General features: G+C 34.4%; 1 protein-coding gene across 3 annotated transcripts in view; it reads left to right on the forward strand.

Annotated features, from left to right (window-relative positions):
* The window catches only part of LOC115447638 (dual oxidase), a 50911-nt gene that overhangs the window by 22073 nt on the left and 1519 nt on the right, over window positions 1-27319 (forward strand). The window contains exons 3-28 of one of the 3 annotated variants that reach the window (XM_030174802.2): window positions 2381-2452; window positions 10653-10814; window positions 11028-11215; window positions 12737-12820; window positions 14197-14311; window positions 16706-16872; window positions 17392-17628; window positions 18088-18284; window positions 18454-18587; window positions 18719-18833; window positions 19026-19227; window positions 19320-19473; window positions 19773-19942; window positions 20194-20349; window positions 20524-20670; window positions 20896-21027; window positions 22181-22384; window positions 22691-22878; window positions 23105-23372; window positions 24073-24301; window positions 24673-24890; window positions 25195-25309; window positions 25424-25607; window positions 25740-25899; window positions 26293-26448; window positions 26792-26920. In XM_030174802.2, the coding sequence (XP_030030662.1) occupies window positions 2381-2452; window positions 10653-10814; window positions 11028-11215; window positions 12737-12820; window positions 14197-14311; window positions 16706-16872; window positions 17392-17628; window positions 18088-18284; window positions 18454-18587; window positions 18719-18833; window positions 19026-19227; window positions 19320-19473; window positions 19773-19942; window positions 20194-20349; window positions 20524-20670; window positions 20896-21027; window positions 22181-22384; window positions 22691-22878; window positions 23105-23372; window positions 24073-24301; window positions 24673-24890; window positions 25195-25309; window positions 25424-25607; window positions 25740-25899; window positions 26293-26448; window positions 26792-26920 (4283 nt within the window). Of the gene's footprint in view, window positions 1-2380; window positions 2453-10652; window positions 10815-11027; window positions 11216-12736; window positions 12853-14196; window positions 14312-16705; window positions 16873-17391; window positions 17629-18087; window positions 18285-18453; window positions 18588-18718; window positions 18834-19025; window positions 19228-19319; window positions 19474-19772; window positions 19943-20193; window positions 20350-20523; window positions 20671-20895; window positions 21028-22180; window positions 22385-22690; window positions 22879-23104; window positions 23373-24072; window positions 24302-24672; window positions 24891-25194; window positions 25310-25423; window positions 25608-25739; window positions 25900-26292; window positions 26449-26791; window positions 26921-27319 lie in introns of those variants that run through there. The other 2 variants (XM_030174803.2, XM_030174804.2) reach the window with 2 other exon arrangements.

The following is a 27319-nucleotide window of genomic DNA, read 5'->3' on the forward strand; positions in this document are numbered from 1 at the left end:
AGAATGTAGTTCGTTCTGGAGTTTTAAATGTATATTATTTTGGGGAAGCAACAGAACCCCGAAATGAAGCAATAGTTCACTATGGTTCATTACCAATTTCTTTACATTCGGTAATTGATAAAAATGTATCAATACTAATACCAACTCCATATTGCAGGTATGTCACGTAAATTTTGCCTCTTACAATATTATTTTAAAGTCCAACCTCTATAACCTCTATAAATATGAACTTACTTTGATGTACCTACTTTTTTATATCTGCACCACCCTAAGGTTTACTAGGAAAGTATGTCTTTGGCATTAAGTCTGCCAATATACATTTGTATCTAAAATTCATCAAAAATTATAAATAAATAACCAAACACAAGACATCACCATATTCACAGCCGTGTTCATATTTACCAATGCGATCATATTTATTTATATAAAAATACCCTTAAAGATATTGTAACCACATCTATGCAAATGATAATATGTGGGTGTATATATTGTCGGCGTTGTAGAGAAGTGATTCATGTCCTTATTTAGATCCCGTAGGTTATTGAGACCCAGATCCAAATGTCATCGATCGTGACAGGCTTGAAGGATTAACCGCACCGCGGCCTTTATTTCATATCAGATTTAATTGCACAGTTCATAAATTTGTTGGTATTAGTGAGTCTAGAACCTTGACTTTATTTGCTTTACATTCTCAATTGAAAATATTTGAAGTACCAGTATTTTACGCTCTAATATCGTGAATGCTTGCTTATTCCATACTGGCATCAACAGCTAATAATATAGTATATTTTATTAATCGAGAATTTATTATATTATGTATTCAGTTACTTAATTAAAATGTAGCGAAATTTTAATTTATGTAATAAGCCTTAAAAAATAATAGCGGAATACAACTTTTTCCTCGTATACAAACAATATTTAAAAGAAAGACTAATTCTATAAAATTTCAAAACCGAAAATAAGAATGAGTAATATATTTTGCCATTTATTGAAAAAGCTAATTTATATTTTTACCAATATATGCAAAATGAAACTTAAAGTGACTCAAAATTTACCTAAATGTATTATAAGATAGTAAAAAGTTGTGAAATATTTAATAACAAGACTTACGTGTTTTATCTTGAATTGTTTTATAGTACTCGTGATTTATCCTCTATTGCGAAATAGTATAATATTTTCAATACTCTTTTTTATACTTCTAATCGTATATTTTAAACTGAGTTTTACATGCGCCTTCGGCAGCGTAAAGAACCTTTCCAACAGGACACAAGTTACGTTGTGTGTTTGCCTTAATAAAATATAACACATATGTTAATCATCAATTTATCACCCAAATCTTTTCAATCGTTTTTGAATTTATTTATAACAAACATTTACATCCAAACATTTTTAGCATACTTGCACATTTATAGTAAGAAGTAAGATATAATGTAGGAAATAATTAAATCCAATCCTTTTGTAACCTTGCATACGAACATCAATTGACTGATCAAAAGTTTTAAAAATTATACCCATTCAACAATAATAACTCCGGAGCTGAGATTGCATTTAATATATCCATTCTTAAAATTTAATATTATTTAGACGAGTAGCACTTTAATACTTAGAAGCATCAATTTAAGTTCTAAGTATGCAATGGATAATAAGCACGTTATTAATGTAACTCGGCTACAGTGTACAGAGCAAGGTCTCAATCGGCGCACGCACTTATCTGGAACCATGATCCGCAAAAACACGACGCAGCCATCCAATCTACTGCGCGACATGCATTACGTGCGTATGCGCAGATAAGCGATCATTATTAATGTCAATTAAAGAAAATGTTAATATTATTCAATTAGTATGATGAAGTGATAAGTTGATAATAGCCAGAGACTTTTCTACGCCTCAGCGGTAACATACGGGTAGATCTGGTTCATTAGTGCTCAGAGCAGATTAACTTCGATAGATCTATAATAGTAATACCGAATAATCATAATAGTAACATGCCATTAAGTTCGTAAATTAACGGAAAATATAACAAAAATATTCATTTATGTTCTCTTTTTACACTTTGGTCAAAAATAATTTGTGTAATTTTATCTTTTTATTTTTATACATTTCATTAAATTAAATATTATCTGACTTTTAAATCCTACTTAAGATAACCAGTTTCAACAAAATTGACTCTATGAGGTTAATGACCTATATGTTTATCTTATATTTAAGCAATTATCTTCAAATAATTTACATACCTATTTAATAATTTTCTTTACAAAAAATTGTTTTGGTCGATTATAATTTTAACTTACCATTGTTTAAAACAAAATAAGAAATTTTAAATACCTAATTATAATCTTTTGTCTACGAACGTGTTTCTAAGATATTCTTTTTTTTTCAGAAGTGTATTACGAGAAGCAGCGGTATGATGGGTGGTTCAACAACAGAGCATATCCAGATTGGGGTTCCGTCAGTAAGTGAATATCAGTTCTTTATAATAATTTATCATGTTACCAATCTAAAATAAATGCACTCTCAATATAACTTCGTGTGATATAAGGAATATATTGAACGGGATGATTACAATTTTTTAACATAAAAAAATATCAGATTTGCGACGATATGTATTTCAAACTTTACTTTAAAGGAAAGCAATATATTTGAAACCATTATGAGCTTTATCATTTTTATTCTTATTAAGTTTAACTGGATCGTGTGTAACATACTTTTATAAGAATGCATGAAAGAAATGAAATTCCCACGGTTTTATATTGTAGAAAGTGCTCTCAACTTAGAGCATTATTTTTTCATTAACAATTTTTTATCGAAAATGTTTCCAGTATTTTTAAAGCTAAGTTTTAACTCCATATATCGTATTCTCACTGCATACACAGTGTCTATGTTTGAATACAGGTGTCCATATATCAATGAGAGACACAGATATTCGATCTTAGACAGTCAGTATGTGCACTACGTATACAGTGTATAATGTTGTAGTCTAAACCAGGAATAAATAAAATATTCTAAACAATTGTTATTTGGGGTTATTGCTTCTATATAATAAAGTTAAATAAAATTTCGTTTAATGGCTTGTGGTAATTTTATGATGACTTAGCAATAGTGTTAAAATTCGCTATCATCATGCAATGACTCAGAATCCCGGTTCTGGTATTTTATTTGTGAACTGAAATTTTGACTGACTTTAAAAATATCTGCGGGAATATATCTGCTGTCAATTTTGAAAGTATTTTTATACATATAATTCTTACACAAAGTATAATACCGTGAGTTTGACTGGGATACAATACTTTTGGAATTATGTCCATTGATATACATTTGTATATAAAGTGCATAAATAGATACACAATATTTCTGATACCAATTACGAAAAATTAGGTTCTCCAAGCATCTGTTCATTTCTAAGTAACAACAGCTAATCAGAGCTTATAGCAACGAGTTGCAACACCCACTAGTTACTGCAGCTCTACTTCAACCGCTTTGTCAGCTGTCAATTGTCATTGTTTGAAATGACGTTAATCAAGACCAACTCAGTTTAACTGTTTGATTTATCTTATTAACCTTGTATTAATCTAGTGGATAGTTTAGCTAAGCTGTTAAGTTTTTACTGAGTGAAGCTGTAACTAAAGCTATTTCAATTGTCAGTTGCATCGTTTACAGATCCTTACTTCACGATTGTACATTATAAAATGTATCTACTATCGAAGATGATATTTTCTTGTTCTGGCGATCACATCAGATTCTATTAGAAATTACCTACAATGAAGTTTTGATGCTGTAATCTCTGAGTTGCTTTGTTATTATATTTCTGAGTATGTTTAAGTTGCTGCACATCTCCATGTTTAGGTAATTGTTTGTGCAGCAATGACTGTGTCGACGTCAATCGTGACTTGTGGTTGTATGCTTGGTTAACAATTCTGATGCTATTAAACCTTGATATTATTGAATTTTATATACTAATATACCTTAGGTGCTGTACTTTATTATATTTATGTAATAGTATGTAATTTATATGTTTAATCAAAACTTACTGTAGTCAAACTGAATATTTTGAATACTTAAGTACTTAGATATTTATCGTAATTTTTGTGAGATAAATTGTAATCTATGACTTAAATTTACTATTAAAAATTTAATTGCCAGTAGTTAAGACCTATCTAATATCGGAATTTGTTCACAAATATTTAATATCCTATTAGAAACAAAATACCGACAAATACCGACCTACCCACTTTAAAACATTAATAATTCAATTCTCGTACAATTCCAAAAACGTGGCAACAAAATATAAATCCACTTAAAGTTATTAAAAATTAACTCGACTGTTTTAATTTTATCTGATCTCCAATGTGACCATACTTAATATAAAAAATCGTAAAAATCTTTAATGGGTTTTAAAAGTAATAATATTTCGTTTCTTCATAAAGCGTGTGTAGCGTTTTTAATTACGTAAAATTACATATAGAATGTAGAGAACCAGGCAAATATTTCGAAAACATGTTTGAAAATCTTCACGTGATTAGACGTTGTGTCATCTTAAATTTATTAAAATATAAATCATGATAATATAGAAATCGCCTTTGTTATACGTGAAAGTTAAAGTCGTAAAAGACATGACGAAATTTATGTTAAATCAAAGAATGGTTTTATTTACATCACGCCACTTTTTTTGTAAACGAACTGGAACTACATCTAACTTGTGAGGAAAACTTAAGTACAACCGAATTCGCGGTAAAATGTATCTGATATATTTTCCTGTACAGAATAATAATATTATCAAGCATACTACCATTCAATTCGAACCAATTCACGAATAAGTAACGCCCGAAACCACATAAATCGTGTTTGATTCTATTTGTCTCGACATGTCTATTTGTTGGGTGCGCCGTATCGACACGAATGCTTATGGTACTAGTCGAAGCCATGTGTGGGAAATTGGTATTGTTTTTATCTGACAATTATGGTATATTGCATTATGTATATTGAAGAACTATTGTGACCTAGTGGGCGATGACTAGTCAACATGTAGGCTTAGCCATCTGGACGAATAGAATGCTAAATCATATAACATTAAAATATAATATTGCCATAATAATAAAAGTGTTACGGTATATTCATCAGTGTAGTGGAATAAAAATCGTCAAGTAGTTTATTTTGCTCAAACAGGTTCCACTTGAATGTTAACAATACACCTAATACAGACTTATTGGCATAACACTATAGTTGGATCGTATGAAAAAAAAAAGTAAAATAGTGCTATTTAAAATGTCGAAATAGAATAAAAAGAATTAGGTTAAAGTTGTGAGGTCTTACCAATGCTCCGAAACGCATCTAAAATTTTCAATTAGACTAAAACCAAATCTTACATAAACAATAGATGAAGATTGTTTTGAATCAAAACAAAGTTTATTCAACTCGACAAGATTTATAATAATTACATTTTTTGTATAACAAGCACCTCCAATAGAATAAATATTCTCATCTTTATTCTCATGAACTTATTAAGAATGCAAGAACTAAGCAAGTCTTTTTTTATATAATATGTATACATGATGTATTTTTGTTAGCTATGCGATTACAAAATCGAGAACCCTTGAGAATGGAATTCGCTGTGCAAATATAGCGTCATTAGAATAACATGGCGAGTATTTATTAGCCTTATAAATATATCGCCATGTTCCTTAGAACTCACTAGAATTTGCGTTAAGGAAAGATTTCAACGCGCGCAAAAATATTAAACCAGAAAAAATATTGAAATAACACGAAAAACATTTTTAAACCCTTCACCAATTATGATGTTTATTAACCTGTGTTGTCATGTCTTGTAATTAACTAAGAAGGCCAAAATTAGATAAGCTAGTTTACAGGTAAAATATATTCTATCGTAACAGTAATATTACTAGATTATTGTGAACTATAAGTTAGTAAATGATAAAAGATTTAGCAATAAATTAATTTTATATCAAATTAGTCACACACGTTGGTGCTATATATTGGCCGGTGACCTCTTGTAACGGCAATCCATGAATCAAATAACGAGATAACACGCAGATAAAGGCTTTATTAATTTGTCATCCATATATATTTCGTAAGTCATCGATAGTTATCTATAAAAGGCAATGACAGTATGTTCTTTGCATATCGGCATCAGACATCTGTTGTATAATAAACTTACTGACATATTTACCTTTCATTACATTATGACTCAATTAGACTGGTCCAACGTAGAATTATAGCGGAGTTGACATGTTCACTGCGACATCCTGTTCATATAAGCGAACTTTGAAAGAATAACATTGGAATTATTTTATAAGAAATTAGAACCTAAATACCAAATCAATAACACTCACAATAAATAAAAAAAAATGCAATATGCCTTAGTATTTTTTACATTTGTTTCAATTAAGAGTACAGTATCTACTCTGCACTTAAACGCTGTAAATATCATGCTTTAAGTTGATAATATATATCATACATCGAGCTATAGGAATATATATAATACCAGTAGTGAATATCAAACCTTCTCTTTAGGAAAAAGTAAATTTTATCTGCTAGCTTTAACTTCTTAGATTCCCAAATCTTCCCCACAAATGTTTTTCCGATTTTTTAATACATACTTTCATTGTAGTTGGGTTTTATACTAGTTAGTGCGTTAAATTAATAATGTCTCACGCTTTGCTATCTTACAATAGAAACTGAAGCTCAGTTTTCCTGCAGGTGATGCTTTATTATGGATAAAGCGAGTCAATTCTTAGAATGAAAATTAATTCAATTTGAATTCTATGGTAAGAAATAAATATACATCCATGTTGTACGCTTTACTATTTATTACACAATTATATAATTACATTTTACATTCATTGCATTACGAGGAAAATGTAGTTTATAAGATTAATTACGTATTTACAAGCTTTTGCACTTCTTAAGAATTGATAATGCAAAAGGTTGAGAATTGTACCGTATTAATTCCACATGAAAAAAAAATAGATATAATTGCTTCATAAAATACGACACTAATTTTAAATAACAAGTGAACTACAAAAAAAATAATGAAGCAATCCATTACAATTAAAAAATATACCAACATATGATAAATAAATTACAGATCGAGATACCCGGATTTGATCTTATCGTATGCAATCTCAATGGCACACATACCACAAATACACATGTCACTTTCAATACATGTACATATCATTCGCAATGACTATACAATATAATACACAAGCAATAACTCCGAATGGAAATTTGTACATTGAATAAATACAGCGCGTCAAAAATTGTACCTTTGTATTGTAATTTGTGGTATCGAACATACGTGAAATGATAATAACGCTTTAATAACCGTTATGAGCAAATCTAACAATCGGGGCTAAAAAAATCACGATGTGTGCGGTGTGAGGTCGCTCAAACCTTGGAGAATTAGGGATGACATTTTAATACCTATTGCGTCATTTATGACATTTAATTAAACTATTACATTGACAACTATGCAATTTAAATAGCAAAAATTATACCGACTCTAGTTTCCTTTTTTTATTTCGAAGACCAACGAGCACCGTCCAACGTTAAAACACCAAAGAGAATAATTTGATACGAAATCTCCTCGTGCTTAATTCGTGGTTCATGCATAAAGCAAGAGTTACGCCACTGACGCATCACGAGGCTCTGGTAAATTATTCAATGTGTTGCTATAAATCAACTATCAATCACGAATGAGTTGACGTTAAAAATACAAATTAGGGTTATCTGTACAAATCATGTTTTCACATGCTATTTATTTACGTGCAAACCGATTTAGTTGCTTTTATAATTAAGTGCAAAGATGTATTTTAAAGATTATGCCAGTAATGTGCAAGAAGCGAAAGCTGTGTGAAAACATTGTTCCATTATTGTGTTATCCGTTGAACATCCGCCAGATTAACGATTTCCGTAAGGCTGTAACCTAGTGAGAGTAGCGGCTTACAGTCGTAAATCGCTTATAAAATCTCATCGAGACAGATTTATTAGCAAAATTTAATTCAAAAAAATTACTGGCGAGTGTCGATACATTTATTTTTATTAGTTGATCTCGTAAAGTATATAACGTAATTTAAAATAAATGAAACTGGTTAGTGCTATCAATGGTTGGCTTTAACAATATTCTTTTTTACAAAAACTGCAAGGACGCGAATTTTACGAGTTCGAAGACCGACATAAACTATATAAACGATAACTGCAAAGTAAATAGCTATAAAGGTGCGCTTTAGTCACATGTTTAATATGTCCTTAAGATATCGTTGACTACTTGAAAAATATATTAAAACAAAATCGTCATATAAATTTTATATACTCAAGTGTAGCTTTCCGATCGATAATACATTTATTACGTTGTTACTATCGATGCGTCTGATCTTTGCCATTAATAACGATTACATTGCACTCAGCGCAGTGATAAATGTTGATCCTATCTAACTATTTATGTGAAGTATATTTGTATGCCATCTGTATTCATCATGTCAAATTTAGATCATCATCTGCAGATTAAATTTGGGAACAAAAGACATAATTATGCGCGTAAAATATATGTCCAATAAAATCTACAAACTGTACGACATTATTCATGTTGGTGATTGAAACAGTGGTATTTAAAATTATAAATGCACTATTTCAACTATTTTACGTACAGTTTAAGTTATATAGGCATTCCGTAAAAGCGAATACACAAAAAGTGCATTTTTTGAAACAAGCCGCGCATAATCAGATCGTTCGATTGTAAATAATTTCCCAAATATAGAACACAGTGCTAATAAAAACTGACCACCGAGTGCGCGCTGAATACGTAATTCAAGCCTTTCATAGCTAATGAATTTCAACACTAACGCAGCCAGATAATCCTATGACATGTTATGACAAAAATTAATTCCAGTTTAACGTGACCGGTTCATTATTGTATGTCCAAAAATAATATAAAATACAGTAAAATAATAATTTAGGAAATACGATATTGAACTCTATGGCCAATAGTCAGATTGTCTGCTATGATTTATTAACCCACTTATGCTGATATATTGCTAATATTATTGATTTAAGATTGCTTCATTAAAATTAATCGTATCTTAAATGTAAAGATTTACGCTTGATCTAACTATCACAGCATATGTCACTTTATTCCGATAATGAATTACCAAAACAAAGTTACTCATGAAACTATGTCACGAATACATAAAAAAATCAACTTTAATTATTATTAATAAGATACCTTTAATTTTTGTTGTTTAAAACCAGGTGCTGCTCTCGGTGTGGCCAGCGCGTTAAACCTTTTCCGGAATACCATTTTCACTATCTTCATGAGCCTAAAAATAGTATATAAGTAATATCTTACCTCTTAACAAGAGGTAAGATATTACTCAATATTATTATTAAGTAACATCTTACCTAAAACGAATACGTTTCAGAACTATCAGTTACACACTTCGTTTTAAATACGACCACTATACCGCAGAACTTATTTTACCTAACACGTCATCCAAAAGAAACGCAACTGTGCATCCATTATAAAATCAGGTCAAAATAATGTCCACGCTTAATCAATTTTAATAGTGTTCAGAGATTTTAATTGGCATGCAATTACCAATTACTCTGATTAACCTAACACTATAACTGTTTTCTGGTTGTAAAAAAATCTTAGCTTTTATGCCATTCATAAAACTCTGCAATTTATGTCACACATTTACTAAGTAATTTTTGCTATTAATACGTTAGATAATATCCTAAATAAATATACCTGGATATACATGAATAATTTCCAATCGATAGCACAGCAGTAGGACATTTTCTTATCATCAGTAACACCCATAAATTAATAAAGATGTTCGTTTTAATTTATGATTAACATAAATCTATTTATGACTTTTTATGTCTAACCTAAATTCCGGTACGTACAAATTATTAAAAAATTTTATGTACCTAAAACAGAAGTTTCCATTTATATTAGAGTCCAAGTGACATTTTTAAGAAACCTGTCATAGTGAAACTGTGGTTCCACAAAAACTTGTTTAAGTATTAGTTAAGACCGCTTTCGAGGTAAAGAGGGTATTTGTTCCTGCAGCGGGTCAAAACACTCCTATAAAATTTTATTCTAGATTTCCACTAAACATACTAGAATATAATAAATATACCAGAGTTCAAAATTTAAGGTTATTAATACGTATACTTGACGTAAATCTTATGAAATACGTTCATGTTTGTTTAATACGTGCCACACATCGGTCAGTTATTGCACCACAACCAATCGTGTGTATGATCGATTGGCATTTATAAATTTTGTGACAATGATTGATTTTATATTAGACTATTTCTAATACGTGCATAACACCATTAAAATACCTCTGGTAATTACTCGAACTATGAAGAATGATAAAGGAAACACGATTTATTCTCTTTAGATTTATATTCTGTAACTCTAAATTGATTTTGTAATAACAGAAATAATAAAAGATTTTTTTTTATCTAATTATCTGAAACGATTAATAATCATTATCTTCAAATAAGCAATTGCATAAAGTAATATCATATTGTATATTACGCATTAATAAAGCATTCATGCCTAACAATGGTACTAATAAAATTAAATCATCCCTTCGGAACTTCACTGAATACATTTCCAACCTCAGGTAGTCGCCTCACTCGTAAAACGCCTGCATCATACGCCGATGGGGTCTATATGATGGCTGGAGCCGATCGTCCAGGCGCCAGAACGCTCTCCAAGATCTTCATGAGGGGGCAGGACGGGTTACCCTCCTTGGCTAACAGGACTGCATTACTTGCGTTTTTCGGTAAGATTCAAACCTGCACTTGACATTTATTGTCTTGATTTTTTTACATAACCTCTTCGCAATTAAGTCTTTATTTAAAAACTCTATTTTTAGCCTCGGTTTTTACTGTCTATTTATATAATATTTATTTATCTTTCAGTCCATCTTTAATTATATATGACCTTCATCTTCTTATGTACGATCCTTAGCAACATACACAAATTACTTCCACAGGGCAAGTGGTCACAGGGGAAATAGTGATGGCGTCGGAGTCCGGTTGCCCCATCGAGCACCATCGCATCCCAGTGGACAAATGTGACCACATGTATGACCCTGACTGCGAAGGCGCCAAGTACATGCCCTTTCTAAGGGCAGCTTACGATCGCACTACGGGACAGAGCCCTAATAGCCCTAGGGAACAGGTAAATGGTTTAGATATTTTATTCCTATAATAAAAACAACGTAGAGTTAGATATAAAATTTAACAAAAACGTCTACCCACCTTTTTTATTTTCATTTTCTATATAAACTTTATGTTTTACATAGCAACGAAAAAAATCAAATATATAAAAAAAATCATCTAAAGCTCTTTTTGTTGATACGTAATCATGACCAATGAACTCAGAGAGATAACCTTACAAAATATGTTCATCCATCGACTTTCAGACAACCTTTACGTCACGTTTAAGAAGACATCTCGACTTTTAAGAACCCGCACCTTCCGTTCGACTTTTATAATTCTCTGTGGTTTTAAACGATCTTATCAGCCTCGTAAAAGCTCGAGCGACTTAGTGTCCATTAGCGTTCAGTTAATCGGTGGCGTCGATCCATCTAGATCCGCTAATGAGACGCATTGCTTGCGCTTTATTGTTCCATTCACTATTAATAACTATACTTTTGTAAAGCACAATCGTCTCATAAGGAACCCCATTTACAATAAGGTTAATTAAATAATATGCTTTTAAATATGGGCATCCGCGTTATAATTACAATGATATCAAAGTTTTATCTTAAAAGGATGACCTTTTCTTTCTTAAAACTTCATACTTAAAACTATGAAGTTTTAAGTAAGTTTCTTGACTTTGTGAGTATCGATGTTCTTTTTGCAGACTTGATTTGGATTAGGTATCCTCATTGCAATGTTATAAATGAATTTGAATATAAAAATGAAAAATGAATTTTGTTTTTCATAAATTTATGTTGAAACGATATTTCTATTTTTAAACGATATTATTAATTAACAATTTGACAATGTCTCTAGGCTTTCGCACCGAAAAATTCCAATTACAAAATATTTTAAATGCAATACAAAATAGTCGCAAACCGTGTTCGTCGAAGGCTGAATTCCGTTCAATAAAACTTAATGGTAGAGCATAACCCAGATACACCCATCGCACGAATGTACTTATCGCAATTCTACTAATATGTCCCTATGGTCGAGAGATCGAGCATTGCCTTAAACAAATAATAGCATTCAGGAATGCTAATTTGCGTTTAATTGCCGCGCCTTTAGTTTGATACTGTTTAAAAACTTCGCAATGTCTCGGATCTCCATTATGAACTAGGCTTAATGAATTTTCATACGTTTTTTTAGGTTAGTCGTAAACACACGCACGCCTTATCTCTAAGACTTTGTAATTATAGCTCTGATTGCTTCACAGCTAATTATTAGACGGTAATATGTTTCGACTTCAATTAGCACGTTGTAAAAACTTTAATGGTATTCAATCAAATCAATGAATTCATGCTTAGTACAAAAAACGCGTATTGCTATTACTAATTCGAAACATAATAGAGTAAAGAGAATGTTCCAACCAATTAAAATTTCAGCAAGTCTTTCAAGCTACTAATAAAGAATTATACAAATGAAAATGATTAACTACAAATTAAGATCACTTAGTCGATGGCGTAACCTAAACCAAGTTATTTATTGATTGTTACAGATAAACCAAATGACGTCATGGATCGACGGCAGCTTCGTGTACAGCACCAGCGAGGCGTGGGTGAATGCAATGAGGTCATTTCAGGTGCCACCCAGCAGCCACGCCTGCATCTTTACGTACTTTCCTATACCTACCTACTACTAGCTGCTCTTACGTTTTTGAATAATTTTATACTACATGGCATGGTCAATTAATTACAGCAAGTCTATCACTAATATTATAAAAGTCTTCTGTCTGTTACATTTTCATGCCTCGACCAATATCGATTAAATTGACTTCGTAGTAAGTTGGAACGCTAACAAAGAGCGTAGATGAGTTTTTTAATATTGGTCACTACCCGATCTCCTCGTGGGAGAAGCCGTGAGCAAAAGTTAGTTGATGATAAAATACACGACTCTTCCAACATGTTCCCATTTAAATGAGGTTGATCGAGGTTTCAATTTATGTGCGTTTGCATATAAATTAGCCATTCGTTGAAATATTTTTAACTCACAACGCATCGTATTAATATGTGAACTTGAGTATAATTATCATTAACATCACGCTCTAGTTACGTTAGTGATGGGCGAAGATATGCTTCGTACTCGGATTATCTTCGTTCTTGAATGTCTTGGGCAATTATTGTACAAAATTTAAATATTTGTTCATGAATATTTCGATTATCCATACTAATTATTGGTAGTTAAAATCGATTGATGATGTTTGATTACAAATAAAGGAAATGGATTTTTGTTGGCTATAAACATATATTTGTCAATAAGTTACAGCGTGAATGCGTAGAGATATTGCTTGTAGAGATTCCACATTCAATATTTGGTTACGTTTCAATATCGTCAAAATTTTCTAGATCCGTAGCTAATATATTTAATATTTTATATCGACGTATGATGGATAATGCACAATCATACTCAAAGTAAACTTAGATTTTAACTAATCCTCATCATTTATAACTTGATTTTAATATTATCTATATGGAAGCCTTGTTTGTAAAGAAAGACGTTATATATACTGTTTGTTTTTTTTTTATTGCTGGGAATGACGAAACGAGCTTGCCGTTCGCCTGATGGTAAGCGATATGACCGCCTATAAACAGTAGAAATACCCAACCACTTGGATTCCAAAGTATTGTTTGGTATTCCACTGCGCTCGCCATACTAAAACGTGACATATTAAGACTTTATTATGTCCAGTAGTTACACTAGCTACAATGCCCTTCAAACAGGAACACAACAGTGACTACAAACTGCTGCTTAGCAGCAGAAATAGACATTGCGGTGGTACCTACCCAGGCGGACTCTCACATATGAGAGACCCACCACAAGTCATTACAATATCGTTAAATCTTCTTAAATACCCGTATATTATATTACATTGCATTTAAAGTTAAGAAAATATACAACTTCTTTATTATACAGTATATAAATGTTATCAGTAGTTGTAACGTAAACAAACTATTACAGAACGGCAGCATGTCGAGTGAGGGCGGGATGCCGCTGCGGAACACGAAACGCGTGCCGCTCTTCAACAACCCGGTGCCGCACTACATGAGGATGCTCAGCCCTGAACGACTATTCTGTGAGTTTGCTGGAAGTAATTATATTATAGTTTTATTCGAAAGTAACACGGTTTTACTCACACACTATGTAGTTGGAATCGCCGACCACTTTCGACCTACTAAGTGGGTACTTCCAGTTTCGACCTGAGTAAAACCGTGTTACTTTCGACTAATTTAATATGTCTCGCGTAATTTTAATAATATTATTGTAGTTTTGTATATTACTATGTGGCGGTATAATTAGTGTATACAACCCCATCTCGTAAACATCACTGGAACAGCAAGATGAATATTAACAATTATGAAATAATGCCTAATAATCACACTTGCGACTGCAGAATTTGCGCGAGCGCAGTATATATACCACAGGCAACATCTGCTTGACTAGAAAACTCTTCCATAGAGAAACGCAACCATCTGTTCCTCTACCATGGTGGTAACCTATACACGCCGCTACAATTCTTATTATAATTAATATACTTATCTTCTTACTATATTTTAGGTCTCTTTAAAATAAGTTGCCATAATAAAAATGCAAACCCATATTATCCGGTAGTATATTTAACGGAAATATAATATTATAATTTTTGTCGCTGGCTTTTAAAAGATGTACATTTTATAAAATTGAATATAAAATAATAACCACTTTATAAAACAGTAATGATATTTATGCATAAGTATGATTCATATATAAATGTTGAGTCATAGCCTGAGAACCGCATACCTCGAAGTGTTTGCGGATTCGATTATGTCTCCGAGTGACTAAATTTTAAAATATGCATCTTAAATTAAAAATATAATCGAACCGAAATTCGAAATTTACTTGTGATAGATCTCTCATATGTGAGAGTCCGCCTGGGTAGGTACCACCACAATGTCTATTTCTGCCGCCAAGCAGCAGTGTGTAGTCACTGTTGTTTTCCGGTTCGAAGGACATTGTGTAGCCAGTGTAACTACTGGACATAATGAGACTTAAAATCTCACGTCTCAGAATGGCTTGCGCAGTGGAATACCAAACAATACTTTGTAATTCAAGGTGTTGGATGGTGTTTCTACTGTTTATGGGCGGTTGTATCGCTTACCGTCAAGCGAACTGCAAGCTCGTCTCGTCATTCAAAGCAATAAAAAAAAAACTTCTATATTTCTCAGTAACTTATTAAATAAAATTACTGTTACTGTCGGACATGACGAAACTGCAAATATGAATCTTAAAGCTTTAACACTCCAACAAACAGATAGACTTGGCAAAATCCGATGGGTACATTTCCCCTATAATATACGGAACCCTAACCATGGTTAAATCTTCACTACGTATAATTTTTTATAGCCTATAAAATTATCAATATAAATTTCTCCCTTCACAACGACGTAATAAAACGATTACATTCACTTATTGCTACTTTTACACTTTAAATACACGATTATTAGAAATCAACGAAATATCAAAGTAAAGCTATAATAGGTGTGAACACTTCATCCATAAGCCACATGTATACCACAAGTCCGGCATATAAATGATACAATCTCGCATTAACCAGAACAACTTACAAGGGGTTATTGGCTTCGAGTTGAAATTTTGCATACAATTGTGTAGCGCTGCGAAATTGCGTGTTTGGAAATGTAAATGTATTGCAATTGTTATGGTGATTTAGCGTTATGCATCGGAAGAAAACGATCATAAAGTTTGAATGTATTTATTATAATATTCATATTTACATTGTATCGTAATATAATTTACTATTATATTAACATTGTATTAAAAGGATTAATACAAGCTGTTAAGTAACATGTTTAATTAAAATATGATAATTATGTCGTTAATTGATGATTGTTAGATACAATGTTAATGTCTATTGCAATAAAAGTCTGAAGTATGTAATACATGTAAAATATTTTTTTATGTTTTTGCGAATGGTAGAAATTCCGTAAACATGAGGCTGCAAAGTCTTAGAAAGATCGGGAGAAAATTATAATATCCCCGATAAAACTGAAAAATAGTTTTATTTCAAAAGTACGTGTATATATTATATACACATTATAATATATTATAATGTATAGACTTTTATCAAAAAAATTAAATAAGATCTTTTGATTTGTTAAAGTATTTATGTTACTATTTTCATCATCAACTAGTCACACGATAGACACTTCTAAACTCCCTCACAGACTCCCACAAACTAGTTGGAAGCGGTTTGTATCGAAGTTGTCGGCAATGTATAATGTTTAGCTACACGATGGACACTTCTGAACTCCCCCCACAGACTCCCAGAGGCCAGTTGGAAGCGGCTTATATCGAACTTGTCGGAAGTGTATAATGTTTATCCACACGATAGACACTTCTGAACTTCCCCCAGTTGGAAACAGTCTGTATCTGACTCCTCGGCAGTGTATAAGGTGATGTTTGCGTTGCGCAGTGCTGGGCGACCCGCGCACGAACCAGAACCCGGCGCTGGTGACGTTCGGCATCGTACTGCTGCGCTGGCACAACGAGCTGGCGCGGCGCGCGCACCGCCAGCACCCCGACTGGAGCGACGAGCAGCTCTTCCAGCGCGCCAGGAGGATCGTCATCGCTAGTCTGCAGGTTAGCATTACTTTTAACCATATCCAACATGTTGCACCCTGTTACTAAATGTATGTATGCATCGATATATACGGTTAGCATTCATTTTCAAGTAGATCTAAAATGTTGTGCTCTGTTACTGAATGTATGTATCGATATATATGTACTCGGTAAAATATACGTCAATGTATGTACGCAAATCATTTTTAAAATAAGATTAACTTTACTTATTATAAATACGAAAGTGACTCCGTCTGACGGTCACGCTTTTATGACTAAACCATTCAAATTGTGGAATTTTGGTACGGAAGAAGCGTAAACAGGAGAAAAGGTTATATTAAAGGTTATATTAAAGGTTAAAAAACCGATTTCAATGAGCACAAAGCCACGAGCCAGTCTATACTAGATAAATGCCCTTTGCATTTACCTAATGTATTTTATAGTCATCAACTACGTCGTCTCCGTTCTCTATAATATTTAAAATAACCGATGTCTATAATCATGGATAAAAATGTCATAATCATATCGTCATTGTTCTAGAACATAATTCTTTACGAATACGTACCAGCGTTCTTGGGGGTACCTCTCCCACCTTACGAAGGGTACCGCCCAGAGGTAGCGCCGGGTGTGACACATGAGTTCGCTGTAGCCGCTTTTCGCTTCGGACACACGCTGGTCCCGCCAGCCATACTACTGAGGGACAAACACTGCAGATATGGCAAGGCTCCTGGAGGACATGATGCTATCAGACTGTGCCAGACTTGGTGGGATGGCAATGTAAGTGCATCTTTCACTGATCACTTTAGACATAGATCTCCTTTTGATCATGATAAAGTATCAATTAGTTAGAGCTACAATGTTATTTAGCTTAGCTTAAATTCAATCTGACGCAAGGTGCAAAAAAATGGAAAAAACGAACAGCAAGTATTAAAATTATATTTTATAATGCACCTATATGAGAATTTAAAATATCACAAATAAAAAAATATATTATACATGGTAATTTTGACATTGCGTAAATAGATAAAAGCACACACTCGTCTTTGGTTTTTTGGTTTCATTTAGTAATGTAATGCCAAAATAATACACATTAATAAAAAAAAATTGTATTAAAATTTTCAAGAAGATACATAAGTATGTAGTTTCATCTAGTAACGTAATATCAAAATTATCCTGTATAATAAAAAAAAAATTGATAACGAAAACAACCGTGTTACCAGTATATTTTATCAACAGGACGTAATGTCACAAGTGCCAGTAGAAGAAGTGCTCATGGGCATGGCGTCACAACTGTCGGAACGTGAAGACGCGCTGCTCTGTTCTGACGTGAGAGACAATCTGTTCGGACCAATGGAATTTTCTAGAAGAGATCTCGGTGCACTGAATATCATGAGAGGAAGAGATAATGGATTACCTGATTATAACACTGCCAGGTAAATGGTTATTAGGGTTTCTATTGGATTTTGTAATAATTTTAGACATCAAAACTGATTTTTCTTTATTTAATGGTGTTCCTATATTTTAGTAATTAAAACGTGAAGAACTTTAATTTGTAAATTTTGTTAATAATATATTTATTTAAGTAAAATTTTTCAATTCCAGAGAATATTTTGGCTTGCCAAAAGTGAAAACTTTCAATGAAATCAATCCAGAACTTTTCGAGAACAATCCGGATCTTCTGCAAAACTTCATACAAATTTACAACGGAGAGTTAGATAATATAGATGTATATATCGGTGAGTGTATGTTACGTTTTCTTTTTATAACAACTTCATAATTTATCAAAAACTAAATCAATAAAAGCGTCCCCGATTTATATTCATGTTTAAAAAAAAGTGAGAAACTGAACTAAATAAAATATCTGCAGGTGGCATGCTAGAGTCAACCGGACATCCAGGGGAATTATTCAGAGCCATCATTATCGACCAGTTCACAAGAATCAGAGATGCCGACAGATTCTGGTTTGAAAACGATAAAAATGGGTAAGTCGTTACAAACGTAATTTTACTGCACTCAATAACAAAGTTTACTGTTAATCGAATGTCAGTATCATTTTAATATCTTATTATCAACAACATAATAGCGTCTGCGCAATGCCTTACATAAGACGAGGCGATATTTCGTGCATTAAATAAAATCAACCTGTCTTAACTATCTCATTTATTTTTATACAGAATATTCACCCCTGAAGAAATTGCGGAGCTCCGCAAGATTACCCTGTGGGATATAATAGTGAACAGTACAGATATTGGGCCCAACGACATACAGCGTGACGTGTTCCACTGGCAGGCAGGGGACCCCTGCCCACAGCCGTACCAGCTGAACGCATCTAAGCTGCCCCCCTGCAAGTACCTAAAAGGATATGATTATTTCGAGGTAAGGTATCTAAAATTATTTTTATGTACATATCATAATAAATAGGTAAAATCGATTTGTATTTTGTACTTAATATAATGTATTATCCCCAGGGCAACGAGTTCGCGTACATCTACACATGCCTGATTCTGGCGTTCGTCCCGATCTTGTGCGCAGGCGCAGCGTACGGTGTCGTTAAATTGCAGAACAGCCGCAGGAGGCGCCTCAAGATACAACAAGAACACCTCAAGAACGCACAGTACAAAGGTTAACAGCTGGACGATATAGAAAACTTAGCCTTTTTTTGCCACAGAACAGAACTCTTGGAATAGTTAACCTTTTCAATTTCCTAAAACTACACTTTCAAAAGAATCAATATTCAATCGTTCTCACTTTCTATACTAAAACCAACAACTCTCTATTACGAATAAGTATGAATAGACGTCAATATTAAGAAATTGTTTAAATGCTAGCTGCCATCTTAAAACACGCCTTAAAATAGATCTTTCCGTACAATTATTACTAAATTGTATTTATAGGGCCTGAATATCTTTATCGTATTCCAGGTTCAGTAGACAAGATGGTGTGTCGCGAGTGGGTACACGCATCCCACAAAAGATTAGTGAAGCTGCGTCTTGGACCGGAGCCGTCCCTACATGTCACTGATCGGAAAGGAGATAAACTGAGAACTGTACCGCTGGAGCATACTGATCAACTCACTGTTCTTGAGAGTCAGGTTAGTTCATAGGAGTCCGCCATTTTTATTTTTTTAAACGAGCACGCCAAACTGCACGTGATGGTAAATGGAGTGGGTTCCAATAGAATGACGACTGACGAGAGATGATTACCTCTCAGCAATCGACACAATTATGCCGGCCTGTTGGAACTGAATTTAGTTATTTTGAGAATATCAACAGATTGACACCAATTCTTAATGATGAATTTAAAACTTAAAACTAAAGTTATTGACGATTATGATCATTTCAGGAAGGTCGTCACAACAAACGCCCTCTGGTGTTAATCCGGGCACCGAGAGAACACGACCTCGTTCTTGAAGTCGATTCCGTCGCTTCACGACGCAAGTTCCTCGTCAAGTTAGACACGTTCTTAGCTCAACACAAGAAGGCATTGAATCTCAGTCAGGTAAAAAATACCTTTATACATTTTATTTTTTCATTTTAGAATAACAATGGCTTTAAAATGAATATTAAAATTATACACATGCCACGTCCATTAATAATTTTCGATTTATTTTAGCCATAACCATAAAATAAAACCTACTGGCTCGATAAAAAATATAAATTAATTTAATTTCAGAGTCCTCGTGAACATATTCTTGCGACGGCAGAAACAAGAGAACGGCGACAACGCAAATTAGAACATTTCTTCAGAGAAGCTTACGCGATCACATTCGGGCTGGCTCCTGGTGAGAAACGAAGAAGAAATGAAGATGCTGATCCTGAGGTATTTTTCGAATGAAATCGTAAGAACCTAGTTAAGACTATATAAAAGCTTTTAATGAAGATTCTGTATGCATTTGTAATTAATCTCCTATTATGTCATCTAGTATGCATTAGTAATTCAATTTTCTATTAGTGCTATGCAAGATATACCACACTTCATATGTAAAACTAAAATTGCCTGAAAAGAAAAAATTCTGATTATAATTTTTATTTTTTTTTATTTCAGTCAATAGTAATGAGAACCTCGTTATCGAAAAGTGAATTCGCAAGCGCTCTTGGAATGAAAGCGGATGCAGTGTTTGTCAAAAAGATGTTCAACATTGTAGACAAGGACGGCGATGGCAGGATCTCATTCCAGGTAATATTATTCTCTTTTATATAAAAACAAAATGGTGATCTGTAGTGGTGGACGACTGACCGGCGTCTCCCGCCCTGTGGAATGGGGGCATTTGGAGAATTCCACCACGGTATCCCCGGCCTGTCGTAAGAGGCGACTAATAGGGGCCACGAAGGGGGTCGTCGGCGGGCACCAGGGGGCTGTCCGCCCTAGTGCATTTTTGTGCATTTTTGCACATCTTTCGGTTGACCCCCGGGATGGACGGCAGTGTGCTGTTGGCCTCACACTGCCGTAGACGCCGAGGGCGTCCTTCAGTGCGCGGGGGCATCTGAGCCCCCCCCCCCCCCATAGGAGACGGGCCGCAAGGCGGCACCGCGCAGGGGCGGCTGCGGTCGCAGACTAGACACTTCAACGTCAGAGGAAGCCCGCGGCCGTCCCTAATGCGCCGAAGAGGGCCACCGCGGAGTTTTAGCTGGCAGGCCGTGCATAGGTTAAGTTGTATATAGGGTTAGGGACTCGGCCCGGCGGTCGCCCGAAGGTCACCATCAAATCCGGGCGGCTCAACGCCGGGCCGTAAGGCACGGTTACTCCAGCATAACCGCTCAGTCGCCCCCCACGAAGGCTGGGCGGTAGTAATAAGGGACTTTCTCCGCGAAACCAAAAAAAAAAAAAAGGTTGACGCTTGTTTCATAGAGCTTGGCGAACAAATTTATTTTCATATGAAATTGAATATACATAATAACCAAGGCAAATAAAGTACATTATCTTATAACCACGTTAATTACTAAAAAAATATTTTAGAAAGAGTATAGACTTTTGAAGCGGTTATAGCCTAGTTGGTTGTGGAACGGACTGTGGAGACGAATGTCCGCAGGTCCAAATCCCAAGGACACACATTTCATACCTGAGAAATTTTCTATAGGAATTTTCGAGGGTGTGTGAAGTCTACCAATCCGCACTAGGCCAGCGTGGTGGACTAAGGCCTAATCCCTCTCAGTAGTAGAGGAGGCCCGTGCCCAACAATGGGACAGTATATAATACGGGGCTGATATTATTATTATTATGGATTTTTAAACCTCTAGCAACAAACCCGACCATTTCTAAATACATCTTATTGATGACATTTATGACAGACAAAATTAAATACTCAAATACCATGATTTCTCAAATTCAGGAGTTCTTAGACACGGTAGTGCTATTCTCCCGCGGCGCGACAGATGACAAGCTTCGCATCATCTTCGACATGTGTGACAATGATCGCAACGGCGTCATCGACAAAGGCGAACTCAGCGAGATGCTGCGGTCCTTAGTCGAGATCGCAAGAACAACATCGCTCAGAGACGAGCATGTCACTGAACTTATCGACGGGATGTTCTCTGTGAGTATTGAATTAAACAATTAATTTGATACAGCTAACATTAGTACAAAAATAAGTAAAATATAGATAATAATGTATTTAAAGGTAGTTTGCAAATCTTATTATAATAATTACATTCTTATTATAATAATTACAGGTTTCTATTTCGTTCACACTTCGCATCATCGCCTAATTCCATTATTCCGATGGAAATCAGATAAGGTGGTTTTCTTCCCTATTTAAAACCTAGGTCATCCAATCTTATTGGTTGCGGCAATCTAAGTACTTTATATGTTTCATCGATTAAATCATTTTTTGTCTTCCTAGGATGCTGGTCTTCAACACAAAGACCACCTCACCTATTCCGACTTCAAGCTGATGATGAAAGAGTACAAAGGCGAATTCGTTGCGATTGGATTGGACTGTAAGGGCGCCAAACAGAACTTCTTAGATACGTCCACTAATGTCGCCAGGATGACCAGCTTCCACATCGAGCCTTCCATGGAACAATCTAGGTAAACTTAGTTAAGATTTTGGATGATATATTTTGCAGATTTCATACCTCCAAATGTTTATGCTAAGAAATTTACAAGAAATATTCTAGAAAGTCGTCAACTATTTCTATTTCAGTAATGTCACTTAATATAACATTATGTAATATTACTTAAGTGATTCATTTAAGCTCTACTTTTGAAATTCCTCTCAACAATATTTTCTAAGACTCCATTCTTACTATTCCAGGCACTGGCTGTTACTAAAATGGGATTACCTAACAACATTCTTAGAAGAAAACAGACAAAACATTTTCTATTTATTTATATTCTACGTCGTGACCATAGGCTTATTCGTAGAACGATTCGCCCATTACTCCTTCATGTCGGAACATCTCGATCTACGACACATTATGGGAGTAGGAATCGCTATAACCAGAGGATCTGCAGCATCACTATCGTTTTGTTACAGCCTATTACTGTTAACTATGTCAAGGAACCTGCTAACTAAATTGAAGGTAAGCTTTCGCAATGTACGGAAAGTGTCATAACCATTGCTGTTCTACTGTCGGTGATTGACCTTTTTAATTATTATATCTTTATTTACCCTTGATTGCATTTGTAATGCTACTTGAGATAATATGGATAGCAGGATGAAGGTTGAAGTGAAATTTGGATGTACGTATTTATTAACTAAACTTAAATTATGTTTAATAAAAATTACATAATGTGAATAAAAGAATTAAAATAATATATTTGCTTGTCTAAGACAGAAATATTGTCTAACAAAAATTTACATACATAACATCACGCATTTATCCCCGAAGGGGTATGCAGAGGCGCAACTAGGGCACCCACTTTTCGCCAAGTATGTTCCGTCCCATGATGTGATAGGGGGCGAGCCTATCGCCACATCGGGCACAAATTCCAGACTCCGGGCTGATACTGAGTAGAAAAACCCAAATATCACTTTGCCCGACCCGGGATTCGAACCCAGGACCTCAGAGCGCTATTGTACCGGACATGCAATACAACTACGCCACCGAGGCAGTCAAATACATAAACAAAAATTAAATAAACAAAAAAAAATAATAAATAAACAAAAATTTAATAACAAAAAATTAGGAGCTGGTAAACAGAAACACTTACCAAACGAATCAGTAAATAAAGATTCAAAGACTTTTGAAGGATTTCATTGTTAATCATTTTTCTTACCAGGAATTCAGCATCCAACAGTACATACCATTAGACTCAAGTATTCAGTTCCATAAGATCGTCGCGTGCACGGCGCTGTTCTTCTCTCTTCTCCACACAGCGGGCCACATGGTGAACTTCTACCACGTGTCGACGCAACCTGTCGAGAATCTGCGCTGTCTCACTAAAGAGGTCCATTTCACGTCTGATTTTAGACCTGGAATCACTTATTGGGTGTTCCAAACAGTTACCGGTAAGTTTCATTAATTTCGTTCTTTCAATAAAGCTTTGAAAAGTCTATCCAATGATTTTCTGATAAAAAAGTATTACAGAGCAAGAAACAAAACGGTATAAGTAGAACAGGTACATTTTAAGCCTTTTAAGTCTAGACTATTACTGATATTAAAGAAGAAAGTTAAGCTACGACTTCGATAAGAGAGTTACTCTACCCTATTGAATCGACCCAAAATAGTACATATACCTATAATGTTGATAATATCAATAATATTCTATTTAGACTACCTCATTCGACTGCTTTTTACATCAAATCATAAGACCATAATCATCCTAAACTTGTAAAATCCTAGTAAACAGATTATACTTATACTGTGATAATCGTCGTAGGCGTAAGCGGCGTGCTGCTGTTCGTGATAATGTGCATAATCTTCGTGTTCGCGCACCCGGTGGTGCGCAAGCGCGCGTACCCGTGGTTCTGGCGCGCGCACTCGCTGCACGCGGCGCTGTACGCGCTGTGCCTCGTGCACGGGCTCGCGCGGCTCACCGGCGCGCCGAGGTTCTGGATATTCTTCTTGGGACCCGCCATTGTCTACACTTTGGACAAGGTGGGTTTTGCTTATTGGTAAAAGGGTGGTTTAACTTGGTTAAATTATTATCTCTAGACGCATTCGTAACTAATAGCCCATAATGGTTCATTGCTTAAATAGGATGTTTTGGAATTTTAAACAACATTGTTTTCCGCAATTTTTGTCGAAATATACTGGCTTCTTAGTGAAATCTAATGGTCTAATCTAATATCTTAAACATTGCTTATAGTCCTAACTAGTATTCGAAAACCCGTAAGTGACCTTAAAATTCGATATTAAATGCAAATATACCGATGTTATAAATTAAACTATTATTTCACAGGTGGTTTCATTGCGCACGAAATACTTAGCACTTGACGTGCTAGAAACAGAAATGCTGCCATCAGACGTGATCAAAATTAAGTTCTACAGACCTCCAAATCTAAAATATTTGTCAGGTAAATTAAAATGCACGTAATCATTTACTTTAAGCATTATATCATAATTGAAAAAGGTTATTTTTTCCATTGCAAAATATTTATCAAAGTTAATTTAAAACAAATTAATTATAGGACAGTGGGTACGGTTGTCATGCACGGCGTTTAAGAAAGAAGAATTTCATTCGTTCACTCTGACATCAGCGCCTCATGAAAACTTCTTATCGTGCCATATCAAGGCCCAAGGGCCATGGACTTGGAAACTCAGGAATTATTTCGACCCTTGCAATTACAATCCTGAGGACCATCCAAAAATAAGGTATTGCATTCAATATAAATTCAATAAAGTAATGCTTACATTGCGGTCACATTGAGAATCATACGTCAGCAGCTATAATTTCTAGTGGATAATTTAAAAATAAGTCATCATAACTTGTTTCATTTGGTCCAGGATTCAGGGTCCCTTCGGCGGCGGCAATCAAGATTGGTACAAGTTCGAAGTGGCAGTGATGGTGGGCGGTGGTATTGGTGTCACTCCATACGCCTCGATACTCAATGATCTCGTTTTTGGCACCTCCACCAACAGATACTCAGGAGTCGCTTGTAAGAAGGTAAGTTTTTCGATTACAATTAAGTATATCTAATTTACTAGCATCAATCAATAGAAACTGCAATATGTATGCTGATTGCAAATTTTACTTCTTGTCTAGTTAAAGCATCCGTTTTATTGCTTATGTTAGCGAGTCAACCTCATTAACTTTTTACATAATGTACGCTGTAAATACCTTTCCTTACTAAATGTAAATCCTAAAGTTCAGTTGAACCAATCAGTCAGTCCCCCCGCCCTCCCATCACCATGAAGGCTGCAAAGTCTTCGAAACGTCAGGAGAAAAGTAAAATATTAAAACCGCGATAAAATCCGTAAAATAGTTTATTTTAAATGAACTAATCAGTCTATCCTGAATGTCTCTGAAATCTAATGTACATTACTCTTCGTTCATCAGGTATATTTCCTCTGGATCTGTCCGTCGCACAAGCACTTCGAGTGGTTCATCGATGTTCTTCGCGACGTGGAGCGCAAGGACGTCACCAACGTTCTCGAGATCCACATCTTCATCACGCAGTTCTTCCACAAGTTCGACCTCAGGACCACCATGCTGGTAAATATTAAGATTGTAACTAGATAAGAAAAGTTTCATTCGGATGTACGCAAAATATTTGGGGATAAGGTAAGATGGTGTTGTAGAGCTTATTTAAATTAATAGTAAAAATAATTATCAAAGAAATATTTAAGATGTAAAACAGTAGATTAACTATAATATATCTTAGTGAATTTTAATCTTCTATTTTTTGTTAATAAGGAAATATCTAGGTAACTCAGAATCGCTTAAGCCCAGAACTACTGCTCAACTACATATAACTTGAAAATGTATATAATAGCATTAATGAATGACCTTTAATTCCTAAACAACAAGACTCTAAATTCAAATTTGTTTGTTTCAGTACATCTGCGAAAACCACTTCCAGCGTCTGTCCCGCACGTCAATGTTCACGGGCCTCAAGGCGGTGAACCACTTCGGGCGGCCCGACATGTCCTCCTTCTTGAAGTTCGTGCAAAAGAAACATAGTTATGTAAGTAATTATACAACTAAATTACTTTGCCTTTAAGATGTTACAACACATTGTATGGGCCTTTAAAAAACTTTCACATTAAATTTTGTATTTCGAAATAAACACCTTAGTGAATCATTTAAGATTATATCAGTTTATATTTCTGTAACTCCAAAATTGGCTTTATAGGCCGGTATGAAATCCACATCGAATCCATCGCTGATAGCCAGCTGGTTAACTATTTTCTCATCGAGGTTTATAAGACATTAATATAACTAAATGTATAATTAATTACTAGTATTAAAACGCTGCTTTCCTGTTACCGAGGAACATTACGCTACTAGAAATTCGGAGTCATAGTGTTTCTTGACAACATCAGCGCGACCTAATATCAGACCAGTAAAAAGGGCAATTACATGT

The sequence above is a fragment of the Manduca sexta genome, chromosome 14 (assembly GCF_014839805.1).
Source record: "Manduca sexta isolate Smith_Timp_Sample1 chromosome 14, JHU_Msex_v1.0, whole genome shotgun sequence".
NCBI classification, from domain to species: domain Eukaryota; kingdom Metazoa; phylum Arthropoda; class Insecta; order Lepidoptera; family Sphingidae; genus Manduca; species Manduca sexta.